This window comes from Dipodomys spectabilis, unplaced genomic scaffold (assembly GCF_019054845.1).
Source record: "Dipodomys spectabilis isolate Male_0828 unplaced genomic scaffold, ASM1905484v1 ptg000069l, whole genome shotgun sequence".
NCBI classification, from domain to species: domain Eukaryota; kingdom Metazoa; phylum Chordata; class Mammalia; order Rodentia; family Heteromyidae; genus Dipodomys; species Dipodomys spectabilis.
The window spans coordinates 19555919-19581764 of NW_024870746.1; the positions used below are offsets into that span (position 1 = coordinate 19555919).

Consider the following 25846-nt stretch of genomic DNA (forward strand, 5'->3'; position numbering starts at 1 on the left):
ATGGTGTGTTGTTACGAGTAAGTGAAAGTGTGAGTGCTGTCTGACTGTTGTGTGTTAATACCACTCTCATTTTGCCCTGTGTCGTTTGACCTGAGGCTGTTTCTATTCCTTTATCAACACAGAACATCTTTTCTCCCCAAACTGAACTTGCTTTAGTAGAAATGGGAAACTTTTAGTATGTTGTAATCTTCTGAGTCATGTGAAAAGCCTAACAATTTTTATTAGCTATCTACTACAAAGCATCGCTAGTACAGAAATCCTCTAAGGATAAGTCTGGACAACAAAATTTAAAACACTTTTACTCTGGGTGTTCTCTGTTTTAGTTTTCTCAATAAGGGAGGGGCCTTATTGGCAGCCAATTCTTCATTGTAACAAACTATCCCAACCACTTCAGGACATTGACCTTCCCCTACCTGGAGGCATCAAATAACACCCCAGTAAATTAGCTCATCTAGAATGATAGACAATGCATTTTAAACTAAAATTCTAGACTTGGATTATAGTTAATTCTAGTAATTTTCTCTTTGGAACTGTTTTAGTAAAAGAACCTTAGGTATTATGTTACATAAAAGCAGCTCAGTATATGTTCACTGAAGAAATTTAGAATGAGTCTCAAAGAATTATGTAATATGAAGAGTGATTGTACAAGTGTATGCAGAGTATGGACTTAATCTTTTACCTGCTACATCAACTCTTTTACATATAAGAACTTCATCATGTGCTTCTTCAATTTCTGGTTTTTTAGGGCAATCATGACATGGCCCGAGAGCTTTATCAGAGTCTGCTGACTCAGGTGGCCTCAGAACACTTCTACTTCTGGCTGAATAGTTTGAAGGAGTTCTCACATGCAGAGCAGTGTCTCGCTGGGTTGCAGGAAGAGAATTACAGTTCAGCACTTTCTTGCATTGCTGACTCTTTAAAATTCTACCATAAAGGGATTGCTTCCTTAACCGTGAGTATTCTTACTTAATTCCATCTTGGGAGTAATAATTTGTATAAATCTCCCCCTTTTCTTCAGTTAATCCAGTTTGACTATTTGGAAACCTGCTAGCAGGTATAGTTATCAACATCAGTATAATAAATAGGAATAAAGTAATAAATTGGTCATGGATATAAGTCTTAACCCTTCCACCCTAACCTTTTTAATATTCATAGACTGTTGAAAGTTTTCATGTTGTTTTTCAATAAAGTTCTGGGTACATATGTGAGGAAAATTGAATTCATGCAGAAAGGACTCATGGCATGGAGATACAACCTATTTTCTCCAGGTGTCCATTAGTCATCTCCCAACCTAGCCCAGTGTCATCCTCAGACATAAACCTCTGACCTTATCTCATACATTGCTGTTCATCATGAAGTAAAACAGAGCCTCTGGCCCTCCCCTCCTTCCCCTCCTCCTAGTAGTCAGGATTGAACCCAGGGCCTTACACATGCTGGGTAAGCACTTTACCACTGAGTATCATATCCAGTACATTTCTAAGCTTTTTAAAGCAAAGATTCTAGTGGACTGCTTTTTTACCCTTTTGATATCCAAATTAACAATCAGTCATCTACAACTTTTATTTTCACTGTCATCAAGAAGATGAGAGAAAAATAGAGGTGGTAGATTCTTAACATTCCTAACTTTTGAAAATTTTACTAATTTCTTGGAGTTCTATTCCTAAATAAGAATCTGTTTCCCTAAAATGAACACTTTCTACATTAATCAAAAGGCATTTTTCCCCTAAGAGTAAAGAGGTTTTATAATCAACATCCAGCTTTTGTTTTAGTACTGGGTTTCAACTCAAGGCCTCATACTTGCCAGGCAGGTGTTCTACCATATGTGCCATTCTTCCTGCCTTTTTTTCTTTTTTGTGGGTCCAGTCGCAGGCCTGGACTCTGGGCCTGGACACTGTCCCTCAGCTCTTCACCTCAAGGCTAGCGCTCTACCACTTGAGCCACAACGCCACTTCCGGCTTTTTTTTTTCTGCTTATGTGGTGCTGAGGAATTAAACCCAGGGCCTCATGCATGCAAGGCAAGCGCTCTACAACTGAGCCACCTTCCCAGCCCTCTTCCTGCCTTTTTGTGTTAGTCTTTAAGGTAGTCTTTCTTTATATGCAAGCTGGCCTGGACTGTGATCATCCTCCCTGTGCTTCTCCACACCTCTAGAATAACTGCTGTGGATCAAGTGCCCAGCCAGTCTTGTGAACTTTTTTTTTTCTCCCCAGGCTGTCTTTAAACCATGATTTTCCAATCCCCCAAGTAGCTAGGATTACAGACTAGAGGGAGCCACATGCCTGGCAACATAGAACATTTTAAAAGTGTTTCAACACAACTTTAAAAACGATATATGGGAGACACAAACTTTAATACTTGTGTATATGCATGTATATCATACCTAAAGTAATGGTGGGCTATCGCAAAAGTAGTACTTCGAGTGAGAGCAAAAGATAGATAGCATAAAATAGACAAATACAGACTTCTATAGGGAGCATATATTTTGAGTTGATTTTTTTTTTTTTTTTTTTGGACAGTCATGGGGCTTGAACCTGAGGCTTGGGTGCTGTCCCAGAGCTCTTTTTCTCAAGGCTAGCACTCTACCACTTTGAGCCCAGTACCACTTCCAGTTTTCTGGTGATTCATTGGAGATAAGAGTCTCACTGCCTTTCCTGCCTGGTCTGGCTTTGAACTGCAATCCTCAGATCTCTAGACTCTTTATAGCATGGATTATAGGCATCAGCCAGTAGCACCCAGCTTGAATTGATTCTTATTAGAATTGATTCACAGCTCTTTAAAACAGGAATTCATAAAGGTTCCTGCTTTTGTTGTTCGTTTTGTTTTTAGTTGGGTGGGCAATCAGAACTCATTCTGAGCTCATGCCTCACTGGGAACTATATTCCTAGTCCTCTCCATTTTAAAGGGTAGCATTGACTACTATGATTCTTCTTATTATCTTACTACTCTGAGAAATATTGTTGTTTTCTATATTAGGATAATAAATATCACAGAAAAATTTAAAGGTGTAATTTTTGGTTCAGATCAATAAAAGCATTTCATTTTCTGGCTTATGTGGAACAGAAAACTATTAATCATTCACTGTAATAACGATAAAAATTGTCAAGCAGTTAAGACACACAAAACAGTGGTATACCTGGAATTAATTTTTGAAAAGTATTGAATAGTATTCTTTGTGTATATATATATAGATATATTTGAAGAGTGTTAATAGTAATTAAAGACTATTCGGGCATAGGCAGTACTGACAGATGAGCCACTGAGAATTAGTCTGGTTCTGCTATTCATACAGTGTGACTTGAGGTGGATCATTGGATCTCAGAATTTTCTCCTTTTGAAATGGGAATTCTATCCACCAAATCATAAGAACTTTCTGTACACCAAGCTCTGCGCTTTGAGGATTAACTAAATAACAGGAGCCATGCATTATGACGTGTACCTGTTGTCTCAACTACGTGGGGCTAAAGATGAAACAGTCACGTGGAGCCAGGTTTAAGGCCAACCTGGGAGACATAGTGAGACTCTGATCTCAAGAATTAAATAAATAAATAAATGTTTTCTTCTTGTGAGTTTTCTTAGAGAGGAAAGCAGTATGATCCTTACTGTCCTTGGAAACTTCCAGCATTTTTAGTTGTACTGTACTTCTTAGGACTATTTTGTGTGAGGAGGAGGTTGAGCATTTTTGTTTGATCTGTTTACTTGACAAGACTTGAAGAAGGGAGCTTTCTATCTTTTTAACTAGATATAAGCATCGACTGCCCCTTAGCTTCCTGACATAAATTATTTTGACCCAAGATCATATGGCTTTAAGACTCAAGCTTCTCATCTGCTTCAGTTCAGGATTCTGTGCCTAGAGGACCCCATAACAACATTAGATGTTTAATTTGCTCGTATAGTGACTTAACTAGAGTTATCTTCCTTCTTAGAAATAAAAAACTGGGAGGTGGGGTTTTGACTCAGTGGCAAAGCACTTGCTTAAAATGGGCACAACTCTGGGTTCAGCCCTCAGCACACTATGAAAAATTTTTTTTAAAAAAAACAGAGTCTAACCCATAGAAACAGCTACCAGCCTCAAAGTCAGAAGTCTTTGACCCTTATGAAAGATGTCTTTTTTTTCTATTTTCTTTTTAGTTGTAAATCAGAATAGCAACAATTTTCTCTCAAACTGTATCTTGCTTTTAATATTCTAATTTATGTTAGAACACTATTGCCAGTGTTTTTATATATCAATGTATTCATATATATTTACTTGTACCCTCGTCACTTATGAAGTTAATAAGCAATAAATTAAATATAGCATGTAGCAACTCAAAAGAGGAAGAAGAAGGGTAAGGGAATTTGTTTTCATACAAGAACAGTTCAGCTCTCATCTAAGAAATTTAAGACAGTTGAATTGGTGGGGTGCCAGTGGTTCATGCCTATAATCTTAACTAAGAAAGCTGAGATCTGACATTTGCAGTTAAAAACCAGTCTGGGCAGAAAGTCTATGAGTCTCTTCCCATTTAACCACCAAAAATCTAGAAGTAGAGCTGTGACTCAAGTGGTAGAATTCCCATCTTGAAGGAGAAAGAGCTAAGGGACACTGCCCGAGCCCTGAGTTCAAACCCCAGTACTGGCATCAAAATTGATTGATTGATAGATTGAATTAATAAATAAAACAATTAAACTGTTAATCATTAATATCTTAGGATGTACTGTTTTATAATTAGATCACAACCTTCTAAAGGTTGAAAACCATAAAGTAAATATTTGAGTATAGTTACTATCTTTACATTATATAAAGGCTTTTTGCACTTTGAGAGGTATATTAGGCAAGTAGACATTTTTATAAATAGTCTTTGCATGTTCAGTGCAAATCTGGGATACTGATATGTGGGGGGAGGGGTGGTTGTTTTTTGCTAAAATCAGGATTTGAAGTAAGAGCCTTACACTTATTTGGCTTGTTTGATGGCTGGACTTCTACCACTAGAGCCACACCTCAAGCCCTATTTTTTTTGCTGATTATTTTGGAGATGAAGTCTCCAGATTTTTCTACCTGGGCTGACCTGAAACATCAACCTCCAGAACTCAGCCTCCTGTGTAGCTAGGATTATGGGTGTAAGCTACCAGCATCTGGCTTCCTGTGAACCAGGATTGGGTAAATATATAGATGCAAGCCCTCCAAATTTATAAGGCCAACTTTATACTTCTCACTCTCCCATCTTCCTATTGTTTTTACTTTATACTAAATATATATATATATTTTTTATTCCAGGCTGCCAGTACACCACTGAATCCTTTAAGTTTTCAGTGCGAATTTGTAAAACTCAGGATTGATCTTCTCCAAGCCTTCTCTCAACTTATCTGTACTTGTAATAGTCTCAAGACAAGCCCTCCACCTGCAATTGCCACAACAATTGCCATGACCTTAGGAAATGACCTTCAGAGATGTGGTCGAATCTCCAATCAGGCATGTCTTAACTCTCTCTTCAGTGCAATTTTCATTTATACTCTTGGGGCTTCTGAGGTTGTGAAATGAAAAAAAATGTGTAAAGTTAAAAATCAGTGGTTTGACTCAGACATAGTGTCAAATATTTTAACTCTCTCATCTTGCCAAATAGACTGATGTGTTTTGGGATTAATGATGCCTTGGTGGGTACTACATGTTATATCAAGAGATTGGAATTACAACGAGGAAGTTTGGAATGCTTATAACTATTCTAGTGGAAGTTACAAATGTAACTAAAGATAATGTATAAATTATAATCTTGTGAACATTTGTAGTATCACTTACAAAAATGAACAATGATATATGATTTTTCTTTGAATTTTTGTTGAAGATTTTTCTGTTTTTATATTTTTAATGTAATTTCTGTTTTTATATTTTTAATGTAATAACAGTTAGATGTTTATCATTGTTCATTTCTTTTCCTTCTTTATAGATGAAGCAATCCATGGAAGAATTCCGAAGCCTTGCTTCAAGATATGGGGATCTTTATCAGGCATCTTTTGATGCCGATTCAGCAACTCTAAGGAATGTAGAATTGTATCCTAACTTGCTTCATTCTTATTCTTGGGAAACTATCTTTTAAATGTAAACCATAACCAAAATATATTGATAACTTTCAAGTTTATTATAATAATTTCATACTTTGAAATTTAGAATTTTTACTTTTTTAGCATATACCAGGATTTTAAAACAAAATGGTGATTCAGTGGTAGTCTTTTTCCCCCTCAAGGAAAAACATCCACAGCCTGAATTCTTCCAGGCACTGAGGTATATGCCTGTAGTCCCAGCTACTTAGGTGGCTATGATGAGAGGATCACTTGAAACTAGGAGTTTCAGTCTAACCTGAAGAACATAGAAAGACCTCATCTCCAAAATAGCAACAAAAAACGAAGCAAGCCTGTGTTCTATTAATGTATTGTTTGTGCTGATTTGAGCTACAAATCACCACACATTTTCCCACCAGAAAAACTTTTTGCCTCAGCTTGCTTTCTTTGTGGCTACCAAGACCTAGTTATCATTGCCTTTATTTACTTACGATCTATTCAATACTTTCGGTCATCATTTTAGTCCCCTAAGTCCTCTTTAAGTTCTTCATATTTCCTTATTAGCAACTTCAGATCACTTGTGAAGGAAGAAAGAAATACTTTGAAGTTGTAGGACCTGCCAGTCAGTAGTTCTTGGCTTTTGTTTTACTGACTGAAACCATACATGCTTTGCACTCTCCACCCTATAAAATGCAAATGTTGCCAGGTGCCAGTGTCTGATGCCTGTAATCCTGGCCACTCAGGAGGTCGAGATGTGAGGGTTGTGGTTTGAAGCCAGCCTGGGCAGGAAAGTCCCATGAGACATTTTTTATCTCCAGTTAATCACCAAAAAGCCAGAAATGGGGCTGTGGCTCAAGTGGTAAGAACAACAACTAGGCCCTGAGTTCAAGTACCAGTACGCACACAGAATTTGTCCATATATACTCCAAAATAATTTTAAGACAGTTGACAGATCCTTTGAGCCCCTACTTAGGAACTATCAAGGTAAAGGCACTATAGATAATAGGGTTTTTTTTCTTTTGGTTTTAAAAATCTGCCCATGAAACTTCTGTTGTTTCTTTGCTTCAAATTCTTATGAAGAACTGCTGTAATTAATACATAAAAACAAAGTTGCTATGAATGAATTTCACATTGAGCAGCCTCTGAAATATTCTTCCTGGAACAGAATTTGAGGATCACTAGTATAAGCAATATACATCATTTGAAAGGAAAAAATACAGCTCCACACTATTTGAGCTTGTAACATGATCACTTTCTCTAAAAGCTGTCCTCCTCTTGACTTTAATATTCAGGTAATATAAAATATAAAATGGATTTCCGTGTTTTCAAATCTAACTTAACATTAATTTAGACAGCAGCAGAGCTGTTTGCTGATATCTCATGCAATAGAAGCCCTAATTTTGGATCCAGAATCAGCAAGGTAATTTCCATAATAGTTTGTATTATAATTTTTTTTGAGGGGGGGGGGGTCCAGTTGTAGGGCCTGAACTCTGGGCCTGGATGCTGTCTCTCAGCTCTTCAGCTCACAGCTAGTGCTCTACCACTTGAACCAAAGTGCTACTTCCGGCCTTTTCTGTTTATGTGGTGCTGAGGAATCGAATCCAGGGCCTCATGCATGCGAGGCAAGCGCTCTACCACTAAGACACCTTCCTAGCCCTAAAATATTTTCAAATGTTATTTTGCCTTTCTTTCACAACAGTGTCTTAGAAAAGGAATTTTAGAAGAAAAAGCAAAAAGGATGTAGTCTTCTTAACACTTGCCCAGGGTCATATAATTAGAAAACATAAATTTTCTGACTCCAGATGGTCTAGGGAAATATCCTGCCTTTTATTTGCAAAACACTGATTTGGATAAATAATTGAGCAGTTTCTTGTATAATTGAGCTTTATTGTGAAAGATTGTGAGGTAATAATACTACCAAGCTTGAACTAGAAATTTTATTCTTTGGTTTCACAAACCAAAAGATATTCTATATTAAAATTTCTATATTAAAATTCTTATCCCTGCCAGGCATCAGTGGCACACACCTGTAATCCTAACTACTCAGGAAGCTGAGCTCTGAGGATTGTGGTTCAAAGCCAGCCTGGGCAGGAAAGTCTGTGAGTCTTATCTACAATGAACCACCAGAAAACTGAAAGTGGTGCTGTGGCTCAAGTGGTAGAGTCCTGGCCTTGAGCTGAAGAGCTCAGCTCAGGGAGAACGCCAAGGCCCAGAGTTCAAGCCCCATGACCGACAAAAAAAAAAAAAAAAAAGTAGTAGTTTAGGCGTTTGTAGCAGTAGTGGAAAAAAGAAGAAACGAAGGTGAAACATTTCCTAGAATGATCTGTATACTAGCTCTCTTTGCACAGTCCTGGTTGTTTTTATTATTATTATTTCTATGCTTTAGATGAATTTCCTAGCTATTTATTTTCTATTGTAAGTTATATCCATCATGCTTATCCAGCGATTTGTTCAAGACCATTTTGTTCTATGGCATTCCTCAATTCACTCTGTTTTTAGCTGTTACTCGTATGTCTTTATTGGTAATTTGGCAATTGTCTATGAATTTATTGTAATCTTTACAAATATCTTCTGTTTCACTTCATGGCTATGACTGCTTTACACTTTTTCATACTACCTAACAACTGGAGTGGCTAAGATTTCCATCATTTGAAGTCAGTTCTGTGTTTAAATTCCAGCTCGCCATTTCATTTACTGGTTATCTGAGTATAGGCAAATTAACCTGTCTAAGCCTCAGTTTTTTTAATCTACAACTTTGTGTTACTGTTATTTGTTTTGTTTTGTTTTTGTGCCTATACTGGGGCTTGAACTCAGAACCTGATGTTCTCACTTGGCTTTCGCTTTACCACTTGAGCCATATCTCCACTTCCAGACATAACTTCATTGTTCTTAAAATTAACATGAATGTAGACTGTGCTTAACACATTTAACCATTGAAGTTACTGTTTTATTTGATTATTTGATATTGATCTTCACTTCAGTTTCCAGGAATATGGATCTACCGGAGCAGCCCATGCTGATAGTGAATATGAGAGAAGAATGATGTCTGTATATAATCATGTCTTGGAGGAGGTAGAATCACTCAATCGAAAATATACTCCCGTTTCTTATATGGCAAGTTATATTCATTCTGCTGAGTTTTTGTTACTCTGACGTAAGGTTTCATAAGTTACATTCATTCTGTTGAGTTTTTGTTACTCTGACATAAGGTTTCTTTTTTTTTATTAATCTTTGATAATTATTAGGTGAGCCTAACAAATTAACGTCTTGCCTGTTTAATTATCAGGAGAACAGGGTTGATATAACACCTGCCTCATAGCATTGAAGGATTAAATGGGATGGTCTGTTATACCACTAGGTATATCTCTGTTACAAAGCCACAGTGACATTTAAAATCTCTACTCAGATGGAGCCAAGCTTTTTAAAAATAAAATGCATCAAGTCAGGCACCGGTGACTCTTCACTAGTCATCCTAGATGTATGTGTGTGAGGCTGAGATCAAGGTCACAATTTCAGACTGGTCTAGGCATTAAAATCCACAAGATCCAAGCTGGTCTGATATCTGCCAGTCATTCCTAGCTACATCAAGAAATGAAAAGCAGGAAGAATACAGTCTAGGTGTAGCAAGTGCTAAAAGTGGCTGGAGGCATGCATGAGTGGTGGAGAACCTTGGGAGAGTGGAGAAAGGGGGTAGGAGGAGGAGAGAGAGAAGAGGCAGAGGCAAGAAATCTGGTTTCTTTTCCTCTTCTACAATAACTCTAATCCCTTCCTTTTTTTTTTTTTTTGGTCAGTCATGGGACTTGAATTCTGGGCCTGGGTGCTGTCCCTCAGCTCTAAAGCTCAAAGCTAGCGCTCTACCACTTGAGCCACAGCACCACTTCTGTCTTTTTCTGAGTAGTTTATTGGAGATAAGGGTAAGGGTCTCATGGATTTTCCTGCACAGGCTGGCTTTGAACCCTGATCCTCAGATCTCAGCCTCCTGAGTAGCTAGGATTACAGGTGTGAGCCACCAGCATCCAGCTCTAATCCCTTCTTAACAGCCTGTCCTCTACATACCATGTTGGAGGTTAGAGCTTCAACACTGTATATGAACTTAAGAGGATACAGAAATTCAATCTATAATAGCCATTCTTTGAACTTTGGGGCCTGGAGAGTTTCTCTTCTGCTCATACATTAGCTCTCCTGGCTTCTGCTCTTTTTTCTGTACTCTCATCCTTAGTCATGTGTTTTAGAAGAACGTAGAAAAGTTGTTTCTACCCTAAAGAGATAGATTAGATCTAGGAGTGAATATCCTCCTTGACATTATGCTTTTCATGTAAAAGTTGTTGTAGTATTTGTTGAATTGATACAGCCTGTTTGACATTGAGATTGGTTGCTAGGGGAGATTGTGAAACTAAGTGCTATCCTGAGAAATTAAATAGATGCTGAACAATAACTTCCTTTTGTAGTTGAATATAATAGAGAGAATGAGACGTTTCTGTCCAGGATGAAATAGAGAAAAGAACCCTGGTTCACACAGGTTCAGATCTCCCCCTCCCCCCAATTTTGTTTTTTTTTTTGACAGGGGAAGGGAAGGAGTACTGGGGTTTGAACTTGGGCTTCTGGGTTGTTCAGCTGTTGTTCTACCACTTGAACCATATCTCTACCCCTGATTTTTGCTGATTATTTTGGAGATGGAATCGCAAACTTTTCTTCCCTGACTGACTTAGGACCTCAGTCCTCTAATCTGAATAGCTAAGACTTGATGAGCCACCAATATGCAGTCTTGGTTCAGATTCTTGCTCAGCCAAGCTCTATGACTTTGGATAAATTACTTAATGTTCATTTATATGAGATGGGAAAACCTACCTCATAAGATTATTAGGAACTTTAATGAAATAATTCTTCTTAATGTCTAACAGTGCTTGGTATAATTGTAGCTACTAATTAATAAAATATTAATTTCCTTTTCTCTTTCTAAACTGCATTTTATATTCTGAGCCCCCAAGTGTAGCTCAGATAGGCATTTATTGAGTCTTAGGAATAGGAAAATGACCAAGACATAACCTTTCCTCAAGTTGTCTGTGATCTTAAGAAGGAACAACACATGTACCTAAGTAGAGTTTTTGTATAAGGTAGAGATATAACACAAAAGAGAAGTTTGCTGGTTTAATGTGGAAATAATTTGACCAGCACTGCCAAAAAAGAAAGAGAGAAGCAAAAGTAATTCTTGTGAAAGATTGGTTCCACCAGAGCTATGATGAATCTACCACATGCTTCCCAGAATCCTTAGTTCAGGAGGATGTGTAGTGCTGCTTTAGCAATAAAACTCACCTGCCTGAAACCAGTAACAAATGGATTTTTCCATCTTTTTTCCATAATGCCCAATTTTTTAAAGCCATGTGTACAGCATGAGCAACTAGAGGGCACTCTACCCTGCCTTTACTGTCTAGTGGTTTTCAATCTGCAGTGGTTCTGGGGGTAGGAACAGGGCATAGAGATTGCAGTAGACTGAGGAAGGCATAGTACATAGAATGGTACTGATTTATCCCAAGCTAAAAACATTCTGATGTGGCTTTAATTTACTTTTGTCTATTTTTAAATCACTGATGGAATAGCACATAGTCACTAAGAAGTCAGGCAGCCCAAGTTCTAGTCCCACTTTGTTCCATTTCATAGCTGTGATCTTTTTCATTAATAAACTGGAAAGTTAGCCTGGGTAACCTTCCCTTTTATTTTATTTATTTATTTATTTATTTTTGAGACAGGATCTCAAGACTGAGCTCATAATCCTTCTGCCTCAGCCTCTTGAGTGCTGTAATTATAGGCATGCACCACCACACCAGGCTTTCTTTGAACCCTTGAGTTATATGACCTCTTTCACTTAAATTCAGTGGTTCTGTTCCTCTGAAGTTATGCTGAGATTATCAAAACTCACGAGTGAAATCAGCTTTAGAAATAAAGTATTTTATGAAAGTTTCACAATCCCATAAAAGCATAATTACAAATAGCAACTAAAGATTAAAATTATCTTTAATCTGAATTCTAGTCAGTTTGTACCATTGCTTACTCTGGGCATCATAGCTATTGGGACAAAGAAGCTAACTTGTAGAGATGAGATGAAAGAATAAACTCTCTCAAAGCCAAGATTCTGTAGGGATCTGGTTCCTTTACCATACTCTTTGTTATACTCTGCTCTATGATAGTTGTTCTGTATTTTAGTATCTAAAATGATCCAGTAATACTGTGTTTAAGCTGGCTCATGCCTGTAGTCCTAGCTAAGATCTGAGGACTGGTTCAAAGCCAGCCTGGACAAGAAAGTTCGTGAAACTCTTATCACCAGTTTATAACCAAAAAAAACAGAAGTGGGGGCTGGGAAGGTGGCTCAGTGCTAAAGTGCTTGCCTTGCATGCATGAGGCCCTGGGTTTGGTTCCTCAGCACCATATAAGCAGAAAAAAGCCAGAAGTGGCACTGTGGCTCTAGTGGTAGAGCGCTAGCCTTGAGCTGAAGAGCTGAGGACAGCTCCCAGGCCCAGAGTTCAGACCCCACAACAAACAACAACAAAAAACCAGAAGTGGATTTGGCTCAAGTGGTAGAGTGCTAGCCTTGAGCACAAAAGCTCAGGGACAGCACCCAGGTCCTAAGTTCATGCCAGAACTGCTTGGCCTTGAGCAATGTGGATTTCTTCCCATTTGTGATTTATTTTTTGTGGAATACAGTTCAAGATAATGTAATAATCTATAATTCTTGACATGAATGAGTGAACCGGTATACATCCTGAATGTTGTGCATATTGCTTATTGATAGGAACTTTTATGATAATTTCCAGCATACACAATTTTAAATACCTTCCTGAATGTACGATTTGTTGATGAAATTCGAAAACTTACTCTATTTTTGTTTTCCTCAGCATACAGCATGCCTCTGCAATGCCATCATTGCCTTGCTGAAAGTACCCCTTTCATTTCAGAGATATTTTTTCCAGAAACTGCAGTCTACCAGCATCAAGGTAATATAGGAAGACAGTTAACGTTAACATATGTTGAGGGCTGGGAAGGTGGCTCAATGGTAGAGCGCTTGCCTTGCATGCATGAGGCACTGGGTTCGGTTCCTCAGCACCACATAAGCAAAAAGAAAAAAGCGGGAAGTGGCGCTGTGGCTCAAGTGGTAGAGCGCTAGCCTTGAGCTGAAGAGCTGAGGGACAGTGCCCAGGCCCAGAGTTCAGGCCCCATGACCAGACCTAAAAAAAAAACAACAAAAACATATGTTGAAACAAAAAAACATCTATCATTAATTATATAGGACATAGCTATACTTCAGGATCTTAACTTGGGTTTTAACAAAATTTGTAAGTTTAGTTGTATGCTTTTCTTCCCTTTAACAAATGATTTGGTGAAGGCAGTGGTATTTGAAAGCTAAACTCCCTTTTAAACTTTTGTTGCTAAATATATGGAGACATACATTTGAGTAACTGGAGATAGTCCATTGTCACTTACCTCTAGCAGTAAGTTGGTGATTTTATCATAATCATCCAGAAAAATCTTGAACTGAGTCTGTCTGACCAAGCTATTCAGACCCAACTTAGACTGAAGCAGGTCCAATAAAATATTACCGGTCCTACCTTCAAAGTTCTTTTGTCTTTTGAGTCATAAGTTTTGAGGAACTGGCCAAATAACTAGAGTTACTTTGTGAAATCATTTAAACCACTGGTGGCTCTTGCTACTTAAGAGGCTGAGAGCTGAGGATTGAAGCCAGCTGGGGCAGGAAAGTCTGTGAGACTCCTATCTCCAGTTAACTACCAAAAAACTGGAAATGGAGCTGTGGCTCAAGTGGTAAAGCCCTAGACTTGAGTGGAAAAAGTTCAAGGACAGCACCCAGTTCAAACCCCACTACCAGCACCATTTAAAAAAAAAAAATCAGAAGGACTGAAAGGTATAGCCCAAATATTAGAATGTTTGAGAACCAAAGTTTAACCTCCAAAAAATCTGTTTTTGAAACTTAGAATGTTGGAAAAGGAGTGGATTTTCACTTCTAAGAGATTTCCTGAATTATCCTTGTCACTTGCTGTCTTCAGTGAACTTTTGCCCTCATACAGATGTTTTTGGTTAAAAATAACCAAATTCCATTTCAAAATGACTAATCAGGAAAATTAGTTATCTAGACAAGAATTTATCCTAAAGCATATTGACTCCAGGGTTGATTAGTTCAGTGGCTCAACAATATTATCAGTAACTCAATTTTTTTTTTCATCTAGCAAGACTTGAGCTTTCTGCAATTGAAATATATTTGGGACTTTAAATGTTTTCTTTTTAAATTTAATTTTTTTAAGAAAAACAGTTGTATTTGTTTAACATACAGAAGGCCTTAGGTTCAGTTCTCAGTGCCACCGACCAAAACTCACGGAAACTTACTTTGTGGAAATTTACATTGTTATATCATGACTTCATTATGCAAGTAATCCTAGCGTCAGTGTTCATTTGCATTTGAACTTAGTCTATTCTAAATTACCTAAGAGTATAGAGACAGCAGCTAGACATGAACATTTCAGTACATTTCCTACTGAAAGAGATTCATTGTCAGTGAAAGTTCTGCCACAAACCCTGACAGAGCAGTGCCTTAGCTTGTCTCTAATTCTCTTGCCCTTGAACAAAACTGAAGTCTGGGATAAAAAGCTCTATAGTATTTAAGAGACAAAAGGCATAAGGAAGTTGGGCTTTGAAGATCTTTCTGCCTAGTTATCCCAACATGGGTATAGTGGGGTGCTTAGGCCACTGTGTTAGTTATTACCAGTGGTTAGCAGAAGGAAGCTTGCTCTAGGTTATTGGCCATTTATTTGATGTTTGCATTCCAGCTTGCACTGTCTCCATCCCCTCGGAATCCTGCAGAACCCATTGCCGTACAGAATAACCAGCAGCTGGCGTTAAAGGTAGAGGGAGTGGTTCAGCACGGGTCTAAACCAGGACTCTTCCGCAAAATTCAGTCCGTCTGCCTGAATGTTTCTTCTACACTACAGAGTAAATCAGGACAAGACTACAAGGTAATTTCAAAAACCAGCAAAATTATGATACAGGTTTTACCAGCTTAGTTTGCCAGTGTTCTTTTATTATTAAGCAGGTGGCAATTTTGCCTCCAGAGGGATCAGATGAACATAAAAGCAGGTAATGGGGTTTGAGGAGACTTCCCTTTCCTCTGCCCAGATAATCTAGGCAGACAAGAGATCCAATAATGATTTTAATTACTTTTAGAGCTATAGAGGCAACTAACTCAGGTGTGTAACTTTACAGAATAAAGATGGGGATTGGGATGTAGGGAGGAGAGAACATGGAGAGAGGCCAGCCTGTGAAGGGGTTGAAAGGCTCTGGGAGCTTATTCTGATCAAGGAGAGATAAGTGGCAATGTCAGTTCATTGTTGGGCCAGTAGACCCAAGTGAGCCCACCTGAGTGCACATTCCAGCTCTGCTTTATTATCACCTTGGGCAACTTACTTAACCTCTCGGTCTTAGTCTCCTCATCTAAACAGCAAGGATGATTGATAATAGTACCTTGTATCTTTGTTGTTTGCAAGGACTAAACCGAGTACCTAGAACAGGAGCCTCTGAATGAATGTAGCTACTGTTATTCAATTCATTCATTGCAGATACCCATTGACAATATGACCAATGAGATGGAGCAGAAAGTTGAGCCTCATAATGATTACTTCAGTACCCAGTTCCTGTTGAACTTTGCTATCCTTGGAACACATAACATCACAGTGGAATCCTCAGTGAAAGACGCCAATGGCATTGTATGGAAGACTGGCCCCAGAACTACCATATTTGTCAAATCTCTGGAAGATCCTTACTCCCAACAGATTCGCCTACAACAGCAGCAAGCCCAGCAACCCTTACAGCAGCAGCAGCGCAATGCCTACACGCGGTTTTAACCATGCCATGCACACACTGCAGACTTCCAAGGGATTGATCAAACTGACTGAAAAGGTTTGCTTTTTCATATTAAGTATGAAAGTTATCATGTGAAGTCCACTTACTCATTGATTTCTGCAGTGTAACATTCTGGGGGGAAAATTCTCCTTTAAATTTTTTTTTTTTTTTTGTCGGTCATGGGGCTTGATCTCTGGGCTTGGGCGCTGTCCCTGTGCTCTTCAGCTTAAGGTGAACATTCTACCACTTGAGCTACAGCACCACTTCTGGTTTTCTAGTGGTTTATTGGAGATAAGAGTCTCACAGGCTTTCCTGCCCGGGCTGGCTTTGAACCTTGATCCTCAGATGTCAGCCTCCTGAATAGCTAGGATTACAGGCATGAGCTACCAGTGCCTGGCTTCCTTAAAAAAAAAAAAAAAATTTTTTTTTGGGTCCGGTTGTGGGGCCTGAACTCTGGGCCTGGGTGCTGTCCCTCAGCTCTTCAGCTCAAGGCTAGCGCTCTACCACTTGAGCCACAGCACCACTTCCGGCTTTTTTCTTTTTGCTTATGTGGTGCTGAAGAATTGAACCCAGGGCCTCAGGCATGCAAGGCAAGCTCTCTACCACTGAGCCACCTTCCCAGGCTCCTTAAAATTTTTTGAGAAATTATTTTGAAAAATAATTGGTTTCCTGTCCCAAAAGATTTTATTTTCTTGTTTCCTTCTAAAGGAAGTCCTTTATTTTATATTTAACATTTTTATTTTATTGCTGTTCCTTTGTTTTTGGGTTTTTTTGGGTGGTGGTGGTTGTTACTGAGTGTGTACTTTTTCTTCTCCTTTTAAGAATAGTCACATATTGAGGTGACTGGATTAGTAATTTGATTGCCTCACTACCAAACTACAAGGCTTGCTGCTTGACATCCACCTGGAATGCTAAGCTAGGCATGGGGAAATGTGACCAGTCCACACAGGGTTTGCTGTGGTAGTAGTCACGCCATAGGCTCCAGAGCATGAGGAGGCCTGCAGTCTAGCAGGATTGAAACATGCTACTGCATTGTTTTAACTACTTACCTGTCTCTTCCTGTACTACACCAATCTTAATTTATTTATGTTTAGTATTTAATAGACTCACAGAGCAGCTAGCAATTACATAGAAAAATTGCAAGTTAATTTGCTGTATTTTCTGATATTTGTGTGGTTAATATATACTTTTTCCATTGTTTCTACAAGTGGGGAAAAAATCACGTTTATTCTCTTAATGTTTTAAGTTAAAAGGGACAACTCTTTAGTTATTACTTGACAAGGTATGTGATGTTAGATTGGATTGTGTGGAAGGAACAATCTCTTTAACCTCAATCTGTTGGGATGCTCAGGGAATATAATTTTCTGGCTAGCCAGAAAACCCCTTTTTTTCTATTACAATATTGGTTGAAAACCATATAACATACTTTCTTGTCTTAACACACTATAGCAGGTATTAACATAACTGTTTCTGAAGATCATTAAGTGCTAGGGCATCATGAATTCTGAACTTTAGGGTGCTGGCAGGATTGCAGATATTGATAATAGTTAATTGGGCTGGATGCAGCTGCTAATATGAAGAAGGTACATTCCCTGGAATTTCCCCCTTTTAAATAAATCTCCCAATTTCTTTGCTTGTGTTTTAACTTTTTCTTATCAAGGTCACATGGATTCAAAGGAGGTCTAGAGTTCAAGTTTTAGCAAAAGGAGTTGTTTGTTTTTATATTTTTGGTTTTCAAAAACTTGTCTTTTAACCTCTAGGAACAGGAAGTAATGGCAATTCTGGTCCCTTCAAGATCACTTGGGTTGATGAACAATATATGGCCCCATTGTGAATAATAGTACACTATGCTGTCCTGTCCAGATATCTTCATAAGCAAGTCTTTGGGGTCCACTGTAGATCACATCTCTATAGAAGCCCACCAGTATCTTTGGTGAGCATCTAGGAACATAAGATTTGGGGAAAATAACCAGAATGGTAAGGAAGAAGCACAGAATTCTTTGTCCTTTTTGGTATGGAAAGAGCTGAATCAAAAGCCTGGGTTCTTGGGGCTGGGAAGGTGGCTCAGTGGTAAAGCACTGAGTGCTTTGCATGCTTGAGGCCCTGGGTTCGATTCCTCAGCACCCATAAGCAAAAAAAAAAAAATGCCAGAAATGGCGCTGTGGCTCAAGTGGTAGAGCGCTAGCCTTGAGCTGAAGAGCTGAGGGGCAGCGCCCAGGCCCAGGGTTCAGGCCCACGACCGGACCCAAAAAAATAAAAAAAAATAAAAAAGCCTGGGTTCTACTTTTGGCTCTGATGATTTAACTCTTTGATCTAGGGCAAGTCACTCTACCACTCTCTAAAATTATTTTCTTTGTAAATCACCGAGTTAAGACTAGATTTCTTCAAGCATTGCAGTATCAGGTAGCCCAAAAACTAAAAATGAAAAATTGGAAAAACTTGTTTTATTTTTTTATTTTTGGAAAAACTTTTTTGAAGCTTTTTTTTTTTTTTTCTGTCAGTTGTGGGCCTTGAAATCAGGGCCTGGGTGCTGCCCCTAAGGTTTTTTACTCAAGGCTAGCACTCTACCACTACACCACTTTGAGCCACAGCTCCACTTCCAGTTTTCTAGTGGTTAATTGGAAATAAGAGTGTCACAGACTTTCTGCCTTTGCTGCCTTGAAACTGCGATCCTAAACTTCCTGAGTAGCTAAGATTATGGGTGTGAGCTTTTTTTTTGTAGCTTTTTGTAGCTTGATTAAACCTAGAGCCTTCCACATGCTAAGCATCACTCTACCACTGAGCTATACTTTGACATCAGTTCCTGGAAAGTCTTTATTTTTTAATTAAGTAGCTAATATTACAGTGTGGATTTCAGGTTTCTGGAACTTTCAAAGTAGAATTATCTAAAAAAGGAACAAATTTAGAAAGCCACCAATTCCTTTGAGACCTTCCCAGATTTTGTGTCCTTAAAAGACTTTTGTTAAGTATGAAAATTCTGACTTAGTGTACTACAGGACCCCTGGTACAAATTTGGGAATGAATTATTAAGAACAAATTCAAATATTTCAGAGTATGAAAGTAACCATGCAACAAAAAAAAGTATGTTATTTAGACACAAGGACAGAATTCTGATTTTATATTCAGTATAATTACTGTATTCTTTTTGCATCAGTTTTTTCTTGAGGGGGAGGAGCTGTTTATCATTTCAATACCACAATTAATGAAAGGAAAAATTACTCAAGGAAAGACAAAAGATAAACATTCTAAATTATGAAATAAGCATGTTCCAAAAATTTAGAAATATGGATTATAAAAAGCACTGGTTGAATCTAAGAAGACAGGGCTATTTGTTCTTAATGTATAGTGACTTTAATGTAGCCTAAAAGCTGATGGGACAACCCTTGAAGCCACACTACCCAGGTCAAACTTTAGCTGTACCTAATTTTGTGAGGTTGGACAAGCTACTTAAAGGGCATCCTTTCCTTACTGTATCTCAATAATAGGAAAATAGTGTTTTAAGGGTAGGTATAACACAAATCCTTCCTGCCCCCAGCAGACAAATGTATTTGCTGTTATAATTATTGCTAGTATCATTATCCTATTTTTCAGTCTTAGGTCAGTTCTTAAACTTGGCATTTTATCTCTTCCAAATAAAAAGTTACTTTTCCCCTACTACTAACTATATTCAAATTATCTTTCTTTATGCCCAGTCTTAGCAAAATAGCAAAAATAATGCTGGCCTAACAAAAACACAATTTTTATTAGAAATCATTAAAATATTTCAAGGTAAACATACAAAGAAAATTATGTAAAATACTTTCATGCTAGTTTCCTTCAATGATGATAGCAATAGTGTATTGACCATATAGAGATTAAAATACTGTTGAACTTCACCTCACACCAAGAGATCTGATGTGCCCTATCTAGCTCCAACTAACCAAGATGGCAGGTAATTTATAGTTGGAGGCTATATCAAAGTCACTCTTCTGTGAAGAACTAACCAACCAAAGAAGATCTGCATATCCTTGCAATGACCTCGTAAATTCTGTTTATAAGAATTAATGCACCATGGATCCTTAAGTAGGTCACTGGTTTAATAAATGCCAGCAGAATATTGGGGGATATAACTCAGGCAGGAGAATGCCCAAGGGCCGTGAGTTCAATTTCCAGTATTCTTTCTCCCTATCGCCCCCCACAAGAAAAGATAATTCCAGAACTATAGTTTGATTCAAAGAAGGGATTGTTGAAAAAGAAGATGAGCTGCCACTTGGTATATGGAGTATAAGCAGCACTGGCCAATAGAACTTCCTGCGGTAATGAAAATGGTCGTAAGACTACACTGTCCAATAGAGCCCATCACTTTTTTTTTTTTTTTTTTTTTTTGTCGGTCGTGGGGCTTGAACTGTGGGCCTGGGCACTGTCCCTGTGTTCTTCAGCTCAAGGTGAGCACTCTACCGCTTGAGCCAAGGCACCACTCCTGGTTTTCTAGTGGTTTATTGGAGATAAGAGTCTCATGGAGTTTCCTGCCCGGGCTGGCTTTGAATGGTGATCCTCAGATCTCAGCCTCCTGAGTAGCTAGGATTACAGGCGTGAACCACCGGCGCCCGGCTAGCCCCTAACTTCTGTGTACAGAAGTACTCACTTTTTAAGACATGGCTAGTATGGTGAAAATGGAATCTTTCATTTACTGTTAGTTCTGTTGAATACCTTTGTGTAGCTACTGCCTATAATATGGGATGGCATAGGGAATGAAAGAAGAAGCAATGAGGACTTTTACTTTAAGACCTAGATAAAACCCTCAAGTAGGCCACTAGATGAGGCATTGAAATCGTTCGATGTACTACAGGTTCCACATGGAAGCGTATAGCTAACAGTGGATTGGGTAATGCAATCCTGTGTGGCCCAACAAAACCCTGTTCTACAGTGCTGGATTTAGCTTCTATCAATCAAACTGAAAGTACACAATGGGACGTGTGAAAGTCTGAAGGTCTGGAGAGTTGGCTTAGATTTCCTACCAGCAGCACCTCACAGGAGCTTATCACCTGCCCTTTTAATTCTTGCCCAAGAGTACCTTTAACATCAGAAGCTGTGCCTTACTGGCCCTGCTGGAACCAGTCCACTTGCCTATGGTAGATCTCAGTACAGTAAACTATGAGCAACTGAGTTTTGAATTACAGTTATGATTAAAACAGAGCAAGACACATTTCTAAGGGTAAGGAAACAACCCCAAATGAATTAGAAAAATCAGGAAAATGAGAAAACTCAGGAAATTCCCAGAGGTCAGGATATGTCAAAGAAAGCAGGTATGTAAAGAAGAAATACTACTTTCTCAACTCCCTTTAGGTTTCTTTTTTTTCTTTTCTTCCTTTTTTTTTTTTTTTTTTGTCTGGGGCTTGAACTCTGGGCCTGGGCGCTGTCCCTCAGCTCTTCAGCTCAAGGCTAGCGCTCTATCAATTGAGCCACGGCACCACTTCCGGTTTTCTGGTGGTTTGTTGGAGATAAGAGTTTCACGGACTTTCCTGCCTGGGCTGGCTTTGAACCAAGATCCTCAGATCTCAGCCTCCTGAGTAGCTAGGATTACAGGTGTGAGCCACCAACGCCTGGCTCCCTTTAGGTTTCTTAGAGATGTTACTTGTGATGTGTGTGTGTGTCTGTCTGTGCATGTATCTGTGTGTGTGCACATGCACATGAACCACAGCTCTGCTTCCACGTTTTGAGTAGTAGATTGGTAATAGAGTCTCACGGACTCCTACATGGGCTGGCTTCAAAACTGTAACCCACAAATCTCAGGCTCCTGAGTAGCTAGGATTATAAGCATGAGCCACCAGCATCCAGTGTCACTTGTGAATTTTAATGAAGCTTATTTGTGATAGTGAATCAAGTGTTTAGATGATTAGGAACCCTCACAATAGGACTAAATTAGATTGAGAATTAGGAAAGGTTACCAGTGCCTAGAGCCTCTGTGTCCTAAGATCTGTCTGAGAAGTGAAACAGTGGAGCTAATGAGGCTTTCTGCTTCCATCACCTCCTGATGACATAGAAGGAGTGAGCTGAGCAGGGTGAACTGTTAACACTTGTATCCCCACACCCTTGTTTTTTTGTCCCTACCCACCAGCAAGTGCAGATGCCATGTAATAGGGAGAGCAGCTCCCATCCTGCTGTGAGCTGCGTATAACCAGGCTTGATCTGAAGATGGGAGAATCCACGGAAGACCCCTCAAAGTTGTGTAGTCTCCTGATGGAGCCAGCCCTCTCCTGTCAGAGAACATAGAGAACGTGTTTATAATAAAAGCTGAGAAATGAAGCACAAAAACATGCCACCTCTGGGTTTTCTTTTTTGTCCTAGGAATTGAACTTGGGCTCACTAGGCAGGTCCTCTGTCACCTCAGACACAATCCCGCACATGTTCTAAACAGTTGTTTTTTTTTCAGTAGTTATGGGATTTAAGATCAGGGCATTGTACTTGCTTACCAGGGGCTCTATCCTTGTCTTCTGAATCTTGATATTATCCTTTAGTAGCAAGCAGAAGGGAAATAGAGTAATTAGGAAAACAGACTTTTTGCAACACTTAAAATGCCTATGTCCCAGCCTGCCAGTGGTGGCTCATACCTGTAATCATAGCTACTCAGGAAGCTGAGATCTGAGGATCAGGGTTTGAAGCCTGTCTGGTCAGAAAAGTCCCTGTGAGACTATCTCCAATTAACCACTCAAAAAATGGAAGTGGTGCTGTGGCTCAAGTGGTAGAGCCCTAACCTTGAGCACAAAGAGGGTCAGGGACGAGCGCCCAGACCCTGAATTCAAGTCCCACAACTGACAAAACAGACACAAAAACACACCCATGTCCCTTCTTGGTCGCTACTAGGCATGATCAGAGAGGGGAGAAGGGAAAAAAGGCAAGTTCCTGAAGAGTAAGCTGCGTGACCTCAAGGAACTGGAGTTCATACTCAAAACTTAAAATGTATTGCTGCTGCTTTGGCCGGGCCATCGCGTGACTCAAAATGCCTCAGTGTCACATTCCAAGAGACCAGGGACATTGAGAAAGAACTGTAATCACGGAATCACTTAAGCCGCATCAGCTCTTTCCTACTCAGTGGTTATTTTGTCCCCTGGGATGCTCAAAAGTGTATTAGTCCTGGCTAGGTTTGCCGTCTCGGCGAAGGAGTACCTCTGAACTCTCCTTGAGAGCCCTTGACATAGGAGAACACAGAGTCTCAAGCGCTACCCCAGCCTCCACACCCACATCCACCCCTGCCCAAATGGCTGATGGAAAACATTTCCTCATCCTGAGTGCTCAAGGTAAGTCAGCTGACATTACAGCCCTGCGGCTCTTCAGCATTTGTCTGAGCCGGAGCTTGTGAGCTTGGTCGTAGCCAGATCCATGCCAAAGGCACAGCCAGCAAGGCCACACAGTTTAGACTCCATCAGGTGACTTACCAGGCACTGGGAATGGAGATGGCACATTCTGTGTGTGCCACTGGTTCTCACAGAGACTGGGGTGAAGGCTGATGATGAAACCCTGCTGGATGAGCCTGAGCTGATTCGGTGTCTGATGAGTTTCACCAGGGAAGAAAGAAGAAATAGGCTTTTCCATGGCTGCCTTAAACCTGCTACAGGTCTCTGTTGGAGGGAGATGGAAAACTCAAAACCCTGTCAGAGAGAAATAGCTCTGATCAGAGCGTGGTCGTTTATAACTCTGAACTGTTACACAGTGAAAAAGCACTTGACCTTCCAGCCCTGCAGAAATACCCTCAGACCAGTCCATCCAATTGTCTCTGCCCTTTGTGTACCTCTGACCCAATACACATTCAATGTTGCGTACAGCGACCTAGACACGTGGTGGAAGATGTCACCATGTCCTGCTCATAGGAACAGTTTGCTCCTTTTAATATTCCCTGCTCCACGGCAAACCCCCTGGTTATTTTCTGTGTCAGTACTGGGGATTGAGCTCAGGGCTTGACATTCACCGTGCCTTAGCATTTTGGTTCAAGGTTAGCACTCTACCCACTGAGCCACAGCTCTACTTCCATCCCTGTTTTCTGAGCATTCCTCATACCTCTGAGCTGTGGTTTCATCTGTCAAAAGGAGCTAGTAAGTGCCCTGTTCAAGAGTGGTGAAGACTAAAGATAACACATACAGCCTGGTACCTGGCTGGTGCCCACCAAATGTTGGTCAGATCCCTTCGAGGTGAAGTGTGTGGGCCCAGACAGCATCTGGGCAAGAAATGTCCTTTTAAGACAGGTTTGTGGTCAGCTCTTGCCTCTGAGAAGAGTAACGTTCCAGGTCATTAGAGGACCAGAATTTCACAGACTCAAGAACTCCTTTTGGTGTCTGTCACACAGTCTTCCTGACCAACACAAGTCCAGAGCTGAGCTGAGGCTGGAAGAAGTAAGGGAAGCAAAACCAGCACAGTGAGCCATGTGCTAACCAATCAGAACTTGTTCCCTACTTATTGGGTATTGGAGAGTCAGCCATGCCCCTCACCTTCCAACCCCAGAACTGGGGTTTAGGAGGGGTATGAGGAAGGACTTGGTGAAATAGGAAAATAACCATATGCTAAAGGAAAGAGGTGGTATGAGAACTATTAAGGGCCTTAGAACAGGAGGTCTGTCCAGCCACAGGGGGGCATTGCCAGAGGGCCTCTGGAGGCAGTTGGATGGGTCATATGACCTCTTGGCGCCATTCCCTTAGAATCACATGGTGGTCACAGCTGCAGGCTCCCTACTGAGGGTTTTGCCTGGGAGATGGGGTGTGGGCCTGCTCCCCACTGAACACAATTCCTCTGATAGAAGACTCTGGCTGTGCAGCTGCAGATATAAATAACCCCTGTCCTTTGAGCAAATGCCTCCAGCATGGCCTAGAATGGGATGGAGGGAAGAGAAGGGCTCAGAGAAGTGTTGGGGTAGACTGGGGTCAAAGCTGACAGCTGAGAACGGAATGAGGGTGAAGAGGCTGTTTCTCTCACCTCATACGTGTCTGCGTGTTTCTATGAGATATGTGTCCAGGCAGAAGCTGCCCTACTTTGGAGGCCAGGAGGCCCTGTCCTTCCCAGCATTATCCCTTGCTGTTCCCACGACCGACCTCCTAGCTCACAACCTACGATCTTCCTGGAATATTGCTTCCGCTTCCTGGTTTCCTTGCTACTCCTTTTGGTCTCCTCAGAATAAACTACTTCCATTGTTTCCCAGTTTTTTAAAACAAAAACCATGCTCACTTTGATCCTGATAGAGTCTACATCCTTCCATCTGCCACTGAAGACCCTGCCCACTGACACCCCAGCCTAACAGCCAAGCTCATCCCTGGACACCCCTATGTGTATAACCCAGACTGCAGGCAAGTTAGCTTCCTGGACATTCTGCGAGCTTGGTTTGCACATTCTCACCTTTGTGGCTTTGTGTTTTGCCTTCCACCGAAATGCTCTTTCCTACAGCACGCACACACACACACACACACACACACACACACTTTCTATCCCTCTGTATGCTGGTTCTTTAGCCAGGTAGAATAGCTTATATCACATTCAACCTTATCTGAAGTGGCCAGGCTTGCCAGCCCTTAAGATTGGCATCACTGTGGACCACTGGTGGCCAACATTACTATATCCTGTCAGTGGGATCAAAGAGCTCCCTCCACTGTCCCATGTCCCTCTGTTGGCCAGGCAGCTCTGCCTCCAACCTTTGCTCTCATCCCTGCTCGCAGTGGCCCTGACTGATCAGCCTACTGATGGTACCCCATTCATCACCTCAGCCAGGCAGAGACTAAACTGCCTCCAGGTTCTGAGTGTTGAGCAGAGAAATGGTAGAAGCATGGCCCATGGTATCACAGAGGCCCAGTGGAGCTCTAGAGTCGCCAAGCCTGTGATCTGAGGTCTGAGGTGAAAAGGACTGGTTAAGGCTTGGAAGAAAATTATTATTTTTTAAGAGACTTTATTATCTCTTGA

The 25846-nt window shown here is 40.2% G+C and overlaps 1 protein-coding gene across 3 annotated transcripts in view; it reads left to right on the forward strand.

Moving 5' to 3' along the window:
• Ints7 (integrator complex subunit 7) overlaps positions 1-22184 on the forward strand; it is a 65640-nt gene extending 43456 nt beyond the window's left edge. Inside the window, exons 13-21 of one of the 3 annotated variants that reach the window (XR_006147710.1) lie at positions 746-952; positions 5250-5444; positions 5917-6020; positions 7380-7448; positions 9010-9142; positions 12919-13017; positions 14860-15045; positions 15646-15985; positions 22026-22184. Coding sequence is in view for 2 of the 3 variants with exons in the window: in XM_042681983.1 (XP_042537917.1) it covers positions 746-952; positions 5250-5444; positions 5917-6020; positions 7380-7448; positions 9010-9142; positions 12919-13017; positions 14860-15045; positions 15646-15930 (1278 nt within the window). In the remaining variant the exon portion in view is untranslated. Of the gene's footprint in view, positions 1-745; positions 953-5249; positions 5445-5916; positions 6021-7379; positions 7449-9009; positions 9143-12918; positions 13018-14859; positions 15046-15645; positions 16078-22025 lie in introns of those variants that run through there. The other 2 variants (XM_042681983.1, XM_042681984.1) reach the window with 2 other exon arrangements.
• The last annotated feature ends 3662 nt before the right edge of the window (positions 22185-25846 follow it).